Source organism: Antechinus flavipes, chromosome 3 (assembly GCF_016432865.1).
Source record: "Antechinus flavipes isolate AdamAnt ecotype Samford, QLD, Australia chromosome 3, AdamAnt_v2, whole genome shotgun sequence".
NCBI lineage: Eukaryota > Metazoa > Chordata > Mammalia > Dasyuromorphia > Dasyuridae > Antechinus > Antechinus flavipes.
In genome coordinates, this window is record NC_067400.1 from 327,976,543 (window position 1) to 327,990,477 (window position 13,935).

At 33.6% G+C, this 13,935-nt stretch overlaps 1 protein-coding gene across 4 annotated transcripts in view; it reads left to right on the top strand.

Moving 5' to 3' along the window:
- PPP2R3A (protein phosphatase 2 regulatory subunit B''alpha) overlaps positions 1 to 13,935 on the top strand; it is a 214,947-nt gene that overhangs the window by 136,222 nt on the left and 64,790 nt on the right. For all 4 annotated transcript variants that reach the window (XM_051985596.1, XM_051985597.1, XM_051985598.1 and 1 more), the window contains 2 exons: positions 963 to 1,049; positions 12,042 to 12,198. In XM_051985596.1, coding sequence (XP_051841556.1) covers positions 963 to 1,049; positions 12,042 to 12,198 — 244 coding nt within the window. The remainder of the gene's footprint in view (positions 1 to 962; positions 1,050 to 12,041; positions 12,199 to 13,935) is intronic.

Below are 13,935 nucleotides of genomic sequence, written 5' to 3' on the forward strand. Positions count from 1 at the left end.
TTTCCTGCAATTGTTAAGGTACTGCTTCTATTGATTCAAATGGGAATCAGGTAGATTCAATAGATAACAATTTTTCCCTAGAGAAATTGAAGCAAGTGTAGTATCTTTCCACCTTCTTTATTCCCTCTTGTACCCACAAAAACAATTCCTGATAATCTGAATCAATACTTTATGCACAAACTGCTGTCTGGTATTTTAGATCTGCTGATTTCTAATAAAAGACTAAACTAGAACTACAGTTATAATTATTTTTTACTTCAGATGATAATAAAGACTAGACCTGGTTCTATTAATAGAGTTAAATCATGGATGAGAAAATGCTCTCAGTCAATATAGTTTAGCAATTTATCTACAATTTATAATCTTAGAGAGGTATCTAGAACACTTAGGGGTTCAGTGATTTGCCCAGGATCACACAAAATGTGTCTAAAAGCAGGACTTGAATTCAGGTATTCCCACTTCTAGGGCCAGATCTCTATTGTGTCATGCTACCTCTTATTGCTTACAATGTTAATTCTTATTAAGGAATCCACCTTTTCATATAAATGTACTCTTAAAGATCAGAAACCTTCAAAACACAGATGGGATGAAGCAAATAGCTGAATAATGCCTCCCTCATATAGATTGCCACCTAGTAGTAAGTAGATAAATCCTCATTAATCTTCCCCCCCCTTACGATTATGACACAGGCATGTAATACATGGATGATAGATAATGTAGGGCTTTGATGCATATAATAGGGACAGATACATGGAAAAGAGGAGCATTTAGATAATATCCTCAATAATATGTATGATAGAAATATGTAATTTGGAAACAGGGATCTGTACAAAATTAGCATGTGTCATTTAACTAGAAATCTTGGAAAAATAAATTAAACATTCATTTGGTTTAATTCATAGAACAACCTTTGATAATTAAACATGTATTTAATATTATCTTGCTTTCATTTTTGCACACAGGTTATTCAGAGAATATTCTACACAGTCAACAGATCCTGGACTGGCAAAATCACTTTGACAGAACTAAGGAAAAGCAACTTTTTGCAAGTATGCCAATGATTTATTTTCAGATTTAAAGAGCACATCATAAAATAGCGTCTTTTCTTGGACACTCTTATTTAATGGAAGAATCATTTTGACATACACCCCTCTAAGCTTGTGTAGGGAAAAATACATCAAAATCTTTTTTGAAAAAAGATAAAATCTGTATTGTTCCTAGGGCATTTTAACAAAAGAACTGTAGGTGTAGCATAATGCCCACTTACTGTACATTCTGTCAGTGAATGATCTTGCTTATTGTTTATAAATAATGTTGATCACTACCTGAAAATCAAAACCATAAGTGGATTATTCATATTATGATAAAAAATTGAACATATTATTGTAAATAAATATGCTAAATGAATATTAAGTTAAAACTTAGCTTAACATAATTTTGTTCATTTCTGCATTTATAACAAACATAGCACATCATAATCAGAAGTTATGGTACCTAATTAAAAGTCAACACCATTGTAATTAATTTAGTACTCACAAATTACATTGCTATTTTACTAAATGTTATGTAATCCAAAGGTATACAGGGGCAGAGATGAAGGGATAGTGGGACTATATGAAAATAGAGGAAATCTATTCCCTCAAGGATCCCATATAATTGAACTAAGAAAAATGCATTTGTAATTAAAATATATGTATAGAAATATGGAAACATGCTTTAGGTGTATATTTTCAACTGGCATTGGACTAATGGTAATTATACTTTTCCTTTGCCTTAAATAAGGTGTGTTTTGAAGAATCTACTTTGATAAAGCTATAGGCCTCATCAGTGTCTGTAATTCCTCAAAGTAGATCATGACCATCTACACCTCGTATTATGTGTGAGCTGCTTATCCATAATTTCTTATAAAGCTTCTACAGGGGATTCTCCTAACATTGTAAGGGCTTTTCCTTTAGATTTCTGACATCAAAGTACATATACCTATAAAATACACAACTTGCAATTTAGCTATCTCTGGTTTGCACTATGTAACCAGTTCACCTCTTTGCTAGTCAAAAAAATCTCTGATAGTATCCTTATAACTCTCTGGCACAGTTCTTCTTGATAAGTTGCATTTTACACACAGTCTGCTATATGCCTCTCCATTGTCTTTTTGGTGATTATTATCTTACATAATTCACTACCCATATTTCATCACCAAAAATATATTAATGTTAAAAAGACTGGGCCTTTGATTCAGGGAGAATTTTGAGGTCATTGAAAATGCTGCTTTTTTTTTCCTTTTCATTGTCTAGCTTTAGTATTTATTCAAATGTTCTTTCTGTGATCTAACTATTCAAATGTGTAGAATAGTAGGAACTCATTCTCTTACACTTGATATTTCCTGTGCAGAAAGTTAGACTGAACTTTTTTGAGTAATTGCAAATCATGTTTAACAACTTATGGACTTAATAAAATCAGCTCTGTGTCATTTGCAAGTAGGAGCATCTGGAGGACCTCATCCTCTAAAGTGAGTTCCTCTTCAGTATTTGTACTCTGCCCTCTAGCATCTTTCATAACAGTGGCTAACTTCTTTGGTAAATGTACATCTACCCAATTTATTACCATAACTATTACTTGATAACTTGAAGTTAATAATTTAAGGATTATCTGGAATGTTTTAGGAATTAGGCTTGAAAGGATACCAGATAGACAAAAATAGAAAAGATCTGTCAAAAATTTTATAACTATTCTTCATTGGTGCCAGCGGAGTTACCAACTCAGCATCCAATCAGCATCAGTCTTCCACCTATCATAATCCTGGATCTCCAACTATGTTTTCTCATTATTCTGAGTAATGTCTTTATATTGTAGTCAGGCCAATCTCAGAATCATAAAGCCTCATTGAGAGAAGGAAATTTAGAAGCCATCAGCTCAAGTTACCCAAGTCTCCTTTCCAGTATTCCTGACATTCAGCATTAGATTAAAACTTTCCTGTAAAATGAAGATTAATGTGGAATAGGAAATGACAAAAATAAGAAATTGAGAGAAATGTTGAAAGTTCTGTGTGAATTGATAATGGAATGAAATAAGGAGAACTAAGGGAACAATATATATAGTAACTAACACAGTATAAATGAAAAGATCACTTAATACAAGTTGAACTCTTAGTAAAATTCTGTACCTTGAGTCATGATGGACTATGATGGACTTTTAGGAGATATATAGCATGTTTCATAATTGTCTAGAGTTTTTCATGTATGCTTAGCTGTGATTGGAGTTCATAAGTCTTTTTTTCTTTTCCATGTGATTGTTTAAACTGCCGTTTTACCTCTATTCAGTTCATTCTGTATCAGGACCTACAAGTTTTCTCACGATTCTTTGAAACTTAAGTGGAACAGATTATATTATCACAGTATTCAGCACAATAGCTTAGTATTTGCTAACCTAAAATATTCCAACTATTAGAGGAAGAACTCATTAATCTTTATGTTACTCACTATGCAACATTTACAGCACTATCCAGAATTCTAGAATAACTGGAGTTAAAAAGACTAGAGGTTTGAATCCTGCCTTGACACATACTATCTGTATGATTCTGGGCAAGTCAATTAATACTTCTCAGTCTCGGTTTCCTCATCTATAAAATGAGAATAATACCTACCCTCCTGAGTTGTTGTGAAGATGATATGAGACAGCACATATAAAGTACTTCATGACCAAACAATTGATAGAGAGGATCACAGAGGATAAAATAATTAATATAACAAAATAGCTTTTACACAGATAAAACCAATGCAAGTAGAATTTTTTTGAACTTTTTTTTAAATAACTTTTTATTAATAAAACCCATGCCAGGGTAATTTTTTACAGCATTATCCCTTGCACTCACTTCTGTTCCGATTTTTCCCCTCCCTCCCTCCACCCCCTCCCCCAAATGGCAAGAAGTCCTTTACATGTTAAATAGATTACAGTATATCCTAGATACAATATATGTGTGCAGAACCAAACAGTTCTCTTGTTACACAGGGAGAATTGGATTCAGAAGGTATAAATAACCCGGGAAGAAAAACAAAAATGCAAGCAGTTTATATTCATTTCCCAGTGTTCTTTCTTTGGGTGTAGCTGCTTCTGTCCATCCTCAATGCAAGTAGAATTAAAAGAGATGCAGGTAAATGGGAAAAATAGGGAAAATTTTGCCACAAGTTTATTTGACAAAAGTCTTATTTCTAAGAGAGAGCAGACTCAGTTTTTTAAGAATAATAGCTGACTTCTGAGTTATATGGGCAACAAATATGGAAGACTAGTAACTTTCTCTTGATTCCTCCTTACTTCTCAAACCTCTCTTGGCAGGTGAACTGTGAATTGCCCAACATAGAGGAAGCTGAAATGCTTTGAGATCCAGTCCCTAAAGCACCATCAGAAAGAAACAGTTAGAAAGTGAATAGGAAAATATTAGAGGGTGGAGGCAAAGGAGGGAAATTACCAAACATTTCAGGAAGAAGAAAACTTAAAAGATCTTGAATCTAACCAGAGAAATCATTAACAACAGAGGGAAATATGACCTTAAAGTCTAGGAAACATATTCAAGCATACACGAATAAATATTGGAAAACAAAACAAAACAAAATGATAAAACACTTGATGAAATTGAGGACCCTGTGGAATGAGAGGAGAGCAAAGAACCACAATATACTGTTCTTGAGTGAATCAATAGAGAAATGAGAATTACGAGAGGAGAATTTATGATGTGCACAGCAAAAAATAATGGGCAGCATAGAAAAACTGAGATCTGAGATAGCAAATCTCAACAAATTCAAAAGAAGGAACAATAAATTGGGAGTGCAAATGCATAGATTTGAAGGACAAACTAAAAGAAGAGAATCAAAAATCAACATTAAAAGATATATGCTCACTATGGAAGCAAAACATACTATTCTTAAAGGCAAAATGCATTAAAAATAGCCTAATAGGTCTTCCAGAAGACGACAACAGGACAAAAAAATTTTTTTACGCTTCATGACAGAGAAAATAATAGAAGAGAATTGCCCAGAACTTCGGAACATAGAAAATGAAATACCAATTAAAAGAATCTAAAAACCCTTCCAGAAAAAAAAAAATCAAACAAGAATCATAGTGGTTAAATTTAGCAATTGATTTCAATACTACATGCAATCAGGAGAAAGATCTTCAAATACAAAGGAAAGGGAATTCGAAAGACTTAAGATTATTCTGTATTCATCAGGAAGCATAGAAAGGACAGAATAATGTATTCTGAAGAGTTATGGAGCTCAGAATGTAATCCAGGGTGACCTACTTTGCAAATCCGAACTTAACCATATATGAAAAAATATAAATGTTCAGTAATAAAGAGGCATTTGAAACATTCTTAAACAGAAAACCAGACCTGAAGAGATTGTTTGCTTCTCAAACACTTCAGACAACAGAATTGCAGGAGGAATGAATAAATTTCGAAGTTAAGGACAGCAGCAACAGCAACAGACTGACATAAAGAAACCTATAATGAAGGAGCCTACCATGGCCCAGTGTTTTCTCTGATACCTATAATAACTGGCATTGTTCTGGGAGGTCCAAGTAAAAAGAGGAATCCATGGATCAAGCACTATAAAGCAGTGACAAAAATTTCCTAGAGGGGAGAACCTAAATGGATATCTTGGGAGTTTTGATTAGAAGAGAAATAGAGAGAAAAAAGAGTGATTACATAATTATAGGGATCATGAATTGGAGAATTAAGTTCTAGAAAAGATAGGAAGAAAGAATGAATAATAAAAAGAGGAAGAGTAATCCTTTTTGGCAAAGAATACACACACACACACACACACACACATATACGATAAGTAGGATTCATTGAAGTCTGGGGAAGGGAGGGAGAATCTACTTGACTAAGAGGGGAAAAAAGTAGGGGAAGCAAAACTCCAAAAAGAAAGAAGTAATGAGAGGAGGGGTTTGGAGATAGGAGAAGGAAATCAAGTCAAAATAGGGCTACCTTTAAAAAGATTAAATTAAAGTAATTGAAGGAACATAGTACTGCATGTGAGTGGGAAAGGAGGAATTATAACTTGAAAAGATAATTATAATTAGAAGTAGATGAAGGAAAATATAAACCTAACATAACTTTAAATGTGAATGAATTAAACAATTTAATAAACAAAAATATTACAAATTGAATGCAAAAACAAAACCTTGCAAAACAATCTTTTGCTTCCAAGAAACCCATCTAAAAATAATAACAGCACAAAATAAAACTGAGGGAAATGGAGGAATATTTACTATGTATCAAGCTTACTATATAAACAAGAAAATCTTATGCTGAAAGAAACTTCAGACAACAAATCAATATAAGTAATAATAGTACAGTAGTAATAATTTAGTATAATATAATGTAGTAGTAATAATAACAATAACACCTTAACATTTTTATAGTGCTTACTATGTGCCCAGGCACTGCTTGACCATTTTTATCTTATTTGATCTTCATAACTCTGGGAGGGTAGTATTAATATTTCCTTTTTATAGATGAGGAAACTGAGATAAATAGAGGCTTAAATATAAATGATCTAAATACTTTAACATCTAAATTCATAAAGGAACATTATGTGAGCTACAAGAACACACAAGCAGAAATACAATGACAGGAAGCTTCAATATCCCTCTCTCAGGTTTGTATAAGTCCAACAGAAAGATAAACAAAAGGGAAAATATAGAACGGAACAAACTACCAAAGAAACTAGAGTTAAAAAACTTATTTATGGAATCTTCTGGGGTTGCAAAAATACATACATCTCCTTCCCACAACTTTGGGCAGGAGGATGTATTACTAACCAGACAAGAGAAGTAATTGCAAAAAATAAAACAGATAGCTTTGATTACTGGAAATTGAAAAGCTTCTGCACAAAGTTAATGAACTTAGAATAAGAAGGAAGTGTGATACATGAATGTAATGAAATATTATTGTATTATAAGAAATGATGTATGTAACGAATATAGGGAAGCATGGAAATATGTATGAACTACTGCAAAGTGAAATAAGCAGCGACAAAGAAAACAACATCCGTATTAAATATAATGATGTAAACAAATACATACACACAAAAATCAAAAGTAAATATAAAAAAATTATAAATATCAAGCAGGATCTGAACGAAGAGATATGAGCAGATACCCCCAATTTTCCTCTTCATGGAAATAAATGTAGGCATATCACACATTGCATATGATATCAAACTTCTTCAATTTATTGCTCAATCAATAAATTGATTTATTTCTTCTCTGAAAATACTGTGCATTATATGGGTAGTTTTGGGGTTGGGAGGAAGGAAGGATATTTGAAAAACTTTAATGAAGTAAAAAAAATAGATGATATCAATAAAAACATTTTTTAAAAAACTAGAACCATCTCCCAGTTGATAAATAGAGAATGTGAGTAAATATTTTTTAGAGGGAGAAGTCTAAAGTTATCAATAGCCACATGGGAAAATGCTCTAAATCATTAATTATTAGAGAGCTAATTAAAACAAATATTGGGTAATGCCATGACAGTATCAACTTGGACAAAGTTGTCAAAATAGAAAATGGCAAGTGCTGGAGAGGCAGGCTATATGCCTAAACAGGTACATTAATGCACTATTGATAGGATCATGAACTGGTCCAGCCCTTCTGGAAAGAAAATTGGAATTGTGCCTAAGGAAAGAGGAAGGAATGAAAAAAAAGTATTTTTTTTAAACATTTAGAACTGTGCCATTGTGTTAATAAGCACTGATGTTACAAGTATAAATAAAAAGATAACTCATGCCCATAAGTAGCTTACATTAGAATAGAGGGAGACAACATATAAAAAGGAATAGAAAAGTGAGTGCAGGAAAGAAGTCAAAGATATCCTGTGCTGGCATATGGTTTTGAAATTCAGAAGTTCAAGAATAGGGAATAGAGAAGAATAGGGAAGGCTGCCTATACCCTGCCATAAAATTAAGGCCCCAAGAAAAACTCACCAATGGAAGAAAAGAATAAGAATATTCCAGTTTGAGAAGGTCACATGAACAGAAGGCCCTAAAAGCCAAGGGAAGTTCCAAGATGAGACAGAACAGAGGCATATTTCAGAATCAAAAATTCAGGAGTAGAAGTCAGGAAAAGCCAAAAGCTTTTTTAAACTATGATCCAGCTATTTAAAAAGGTATTAAACAGGATTGATATAGAAAATTTTTTATATAACTTCATATACCATATAATGAAAATCATATTTCTCATCTTTTCAGTGGATGAGGGAGGGATTGGAAGGAATTTAGAACTCAATTTTTTTAATTAATGCATACAAAAGAAGAGAAAATAATTTTTTGAAGCTATTAACTAGTGACCCTTTGACTCCTAGTAGGCCTCTTCCCAAAGAAATCAAAGAAAGAAAAAAAGTGCCTGTATGTACAAAATATTTATAGTAACTCTGTAGTGGCAAAGAATCAAAAACTGAGGGAGATGCCCACGAACTAAGGAAGGACTACGAGTTATGGTATAGGAATGTGATAGAATATTTTTCTTTTATAAGAAATAATGAGACGGTTTCAGAGAAATCTGAGAAAATTTATAGGAACTGATACCAAGACAAGTGAGCAATATCAAAAGAATAACTTATGTAATAACAATATTATAAAGGAAGTTGAAATTAGATTTGCTTAAAACAATTCCCTCCCTGTTATAGTCTTATTATATTAGTCTTCCTCCTTTTTCTGGGTTTAAAGTATTTCTATACCAGTTGCTATAAAAGTGAGATTGATTTGATGTCTGCTCCCCTCTGCCCTTCCCCCATGTAAACTACCTCTCCCTGAAAACCTCAGTTTTGAACTGTGTATAGTATTAGAGTCAGGAGATGGCTTATACACTTTTGGCAATAGTAAGGTCCCACTCTTCCTCCCTCATTCTGTTTTACTCCTTTTGCCTTTTCTTTTCTTTCCTCCTTTAAAGCCATGACAAGAGAATAATTCATCCCTGGAACTTCTCCTTTTCTTATTTAACTCCCTAAATGCCCTTTGAAGACATTAAGGTTCTGAAGGAACATTTGGTTCTTCTCCCTTTCTTAGAATGTTAGGACTCCATTATCATAGAATTCCTTTCAATTGCTCAAATAAATTTACCTTTCTGGGTTTCTCTGGCTTCTCATGTTTTTGTATTCAGCTCTGCTATTTTCATCAGAAATAATTGAATAATAGGGATATTGTGCATGCCCAGAGTGCCTCAAATGGCATCTCCATATGAAGAGCATCAGGAAGAAGATGGCATTTCTCCATGTGGAGGAAGCTAAGGAGCTGCTTCTGGAAGATTCATGAGAACACAGGAGGGGAAATATCTTGTAGGTTCAGATTGTGGACATGTATAGATATTCTGTAACTGGTTCTGGTCAGCAGCTACCATTTTGAGAGGAGGAGAGTCATTGAATATGGAGCCATTTCAAAAAAGCATGTCAAATTCAGCTCTTAAGCCTTAAAGTTTTTGGAAGAATTTGATCATTGAAGGGAATGGAGCCTGTGAGTTTGAGAAGTCTAAAAAGCTCCTCAGCATCCTTTTGTTCCAAAGTTCAGATTTAGAGCCAATTCAGGTTCGGTGCCCCATGACCAAAAAAGCATTGAAACTGCTTCAGTGTCTCATGCTTCCAGAATTCAGGTTACACAATCAATACAGCAGCAGCTTCTCAAGAAACAAGTGAGCTTTGGAGAAGACCTTCAGGATCTCACCCCAATGGGAACTGAGTTGTAATCATCACCATCATTATAGCTAACATTCATATAGTACTTAGCATGTGCTGGGAACTATGAGAAGCACTTTACAATTATTATCTCATTTGATTCTCCCAAAAACCCTGGGAAGCAGATAGAAACAGAGATAAAGAGGTGAAGTGATTTTCCCAGGTTCACCCAGCTAATGTCTGATTTGAACTCAGATTTATCCGTGATACCACTTAGCTGTCCCATGCAGCCATCATCTACATATAGATATAAAAAACTAATCTAAGTTTTTGCCTAATTGCCTCACTCCAAGACTGAGGTGGTACAGGAAGGATTATGTCCCCAACATGTTGGAGAAATGTTTCAACATTTATTCTTGTAAATACTACCTTATGTTACGTGGTTAAATGGAATCTAAGTGCTAATTACTAGCCCCTCCCCCCAAAATGGGAGAAACAGCCAACATAAGCTCAAGCCAGTATCAGAGACCCCAGCCTATTCAGGAGTATCCTAGGGCCCCAGAGAAGGGCAGATAGAGCCTACCTAGCCCTGAGAAAATAGAATCAAGGCATTCGCATTATCTTTGAAGGGCTTCTATTGCATTAAGATCCATTTGTCCTCCTAGTCTTGTCTTTTGTTTTACAGGAAAAGTTATTGACAGTAAGCCTGTATCTTCTGCCTTTTGGTATGTTGTATTTCAAGAACTACATGTTATTTATAGAAAAAGCTGTCAGATCCCATATGATCTCAACTGTAGTTCCTTGATACTTCAACTCTTTATGGCTAGTGCAGTTTTTTTTTTTTTCCTGACCTGATTGCTCTAAATTTTTAATATCACATTCTTGGTATTTTTCCTTTTGGGATTTCCTTGAAAATATAATCAGTGAATTCTTCCTGTTTTCGTTTTTCCCTCTGATTCTGACAGATTAAGAGAAGTTTTCATTTATAATTTATTGAAATACCATGGCCAAGATTCTTTTTAATCTTGGTTTCCAGAAAATGTGATGATTATTTAATTATCTGTTTTCTAGATTTTTAAACATTTATCTTATACTTTGATCTGTTTTTTCCATTCTTACATTTTGTTTTATATTTGTTATCTCACGTAATCAATGATTTGCTCATTTCTAACTTTCAAAGAGTCCATTATTTGGTAATGGATTACTGTATTCTGTAGTCTACATGTACTACCACCCTATGTAGATTCCCCAGGAAGCTCTGAAGTATGTCCTAATTGAGCATTGGAATCAAGCCTATAAGCTCCTACACTTCATATAAGCGCTCCTTAGGATGCAGGCATGCACAGATTTTTTTTAAGGAGGAATAGCAGCAGTATAGGTGGAGGTAGAGGGGTTGGGAAACAAGAACTGGAAGAGTTCCAAGAAAAAGCTTCAAGATTCCAATCACAAAACAAATGTCATCCTAGTCTGCAATGTCTAGGTCCTGCTTACTCTGAAAATACGTATCTTTCATCTAAGGTAACTGCTCATTTTGGTGACTACTAAACATGTCCAGACCTAGAGATGAGGCAAGGCAAGGGCAGCTAGCTGGTCTAGTAGATAGAGAGCCAGGTCTGGAGTCCAGAAGGCTCATTTTATTAAGTTCAAATCTGGTTTCAAACACTCCCAACTGTGTGAACCTAAGTAAGTCATTTAATTCTGTTTGCCTCATTTTCCTCATCTGTAAAACAAGCTGGAGAAGGAAATGGCAAATGGCTCCTTGCAAAGAAAACCCTTAATAGGATCATGTAGAATCAGAAAGAATTGAACAGAAAGGGTAAACTAATGAGCAGCATTGAACTTTCTCCCATTTGTCCTTCACATTCTGGCCTGCTATTCAAAAATTCTCTCCATTATCTACTCTCTCATCAGTACTGACAATACAGTTGTAGAACATTTGACATAGTGTTCCCTTCCTCTCACATAATGACTTCTTTGATATGTAAACCCACTTTGAAAGGTGGTGTTAAAATGAAAGAGATCTATTATGGATTCTGAGCATGATCCTCTCTTTTAGATTATAACTTGCTGAGAACAAGATCTGTGTCATTTTTCATTTTTGTCTCCCCTAAATCTAAAAAAATCCTTGGCACATGATAGGTGCTTATATACAACTGGTACAAAATTTGTTGAATTAGATGTTTTCTCAGTCTTCATAAAGATATTATGTTAAATTGTAATTTAAAACATTACAGCACTATACAAATGTGAGTTATTTTAAAGTCAGTATAATAAGAAATTATCATAAGGTCTACAGGCTTTCCCTAGATTGACTAAAACTTCAATTTCATGATTTTGTGATAAATTTCTCCTTTTGTTCATGTAATTTCAGACATTAGCCCTTTTGGAAGAAGAAGAAGACATAAATCAAATCACAGATTACTTCTCCTATGAACACTTCTATGTCATTTACTGTAAATTTTGGGAATTAGACAATGATCATGACCTCTACATCAACCAAACTGATCTATTTAGATATAATGACCAAGGTAAGTTGTCCCACTAATCTTATCTATTTTGATTATATTTTAACTCATGTGCTGCCAAAATAGACATGATTATTGAGTCTGAAGATGAAGACTGTGGTTAATAAAATCTCACACATTCCATTGGTTGGAATATCCATTTCTTCATGGAAAAATTTAATAAATTCATTATTTTAGAATGGAAAATGCTAAAGTTAAAGAAATAAGATTATTTTGTTCATAGTTTATTTTTAATGTGCTAATTTTTGTAACTTTTTTCATCACTGTCATTTTACAAAATTGTTTCTCTAATAGGGAACCATTTTTTACAAAAACAAACGTATTGATCAAACATATCTAATAGCATATGCAGTATTCTCCAACTGCAATCTACCTTCTCTTCATTAAGAGGAGAGAAATATGCTTTATTAGACCTTTGGACCTTGTCATTGAGTTATTTTGAATTCTAGTCCCTTTTAGTTTTCTTAAAAATATTTTATTGATGCTTTTTAAAATATTATTTTTGCTTTCTGATATCCTCCGATCCCCCAACAGAAGCCTCCATTGTTACAAAAAAGTATAAATAAGCAAAACAGTCCAAAGTATGGCCATGTCTAATAACACATGCCTCATTCCTTACCTAGAGTGTACCACTTCTCTATCAAAGACAGACCCTTCTTAAGCCCTCTAGAGTTAAAATTGATCATTGTGCTGAACAGAGGTCTGATATCTTTTGTACTGGATTTTTTCAAAAATTCCCATCATTGTGCTTATTCTTCTCTTGGTTTTGCTCTCTTTGTTCTGTATTAATTCATATAGGTCTCTTCAAGGCTCTGTGAATTCAATATATTCATCATTTCTGAGCCACAGTAATTAGACATGGCATATACAATTGATTAGCTATTGCATAATTCATTGTACTCCTTTGTTTCTGAGGAGTTTTTTTGGTTTGAATATTGTGGTAGATATGGGAATTTCTCCCTCATCTTTGATTTTCTTGGAGTATATAACCAGCAGAGATGATGTTGAATTGAAGGGTAACATTTTTGTGATCTTTCAATGTGATTCCAAATTGTTTTCCAGAATGGTGTGATCAGTATATAATTCTACCAACAGTGCCTTAGTGTTCCCACAATTATTCTAACATTGACTATTCATGTCTTTTATGAGCTTTGCTGATTTGATGTATTTTAGTGAAACTTCAGAGTTGTTTTTAATTTGCTTTCACCTAGTAGTGATTTGCAGCATTTTTTATGATTGTTGCCAGTATATATTTCTCCTTTTGAAAATTGTTTACATTACACAGTAACAGCAATATTGTAAAAATAACTGTGAAAGACTTAGCAATTCTGATTAATACAGTGATCCATCACAATGCTAAAGGACTCATAATGAAAAATGCTATATGTCTCCAGTAGAGAGAAAATTGATAACTCAGAATGTTAGATTTATATATTTTTTCATCTTTCTTTCTTTTTCTTATTATTATTTGATTTGGAGGGTTTTTTGTTGTTTTTGTTCTGTTTTGTTTTTCCAGAACATGGTTATTGCAGAAATTAGTTTTGTGTGTCTTCATATTTGTAATGTGTTTTATCTTGCCTTCTCAATGGATGGAAGAAGAAATAGGGAGGGGGGATGTGAAGACTTAAGTTAGCACTCTGGATACCTTAGAATCAGTTGGAGCCAGGATAAACAAAAATCCTTGGTCTTTATTCTTGGTCTTTAGAGGTAGAAGTGAAGGGAATGGACACAGGATCTCTG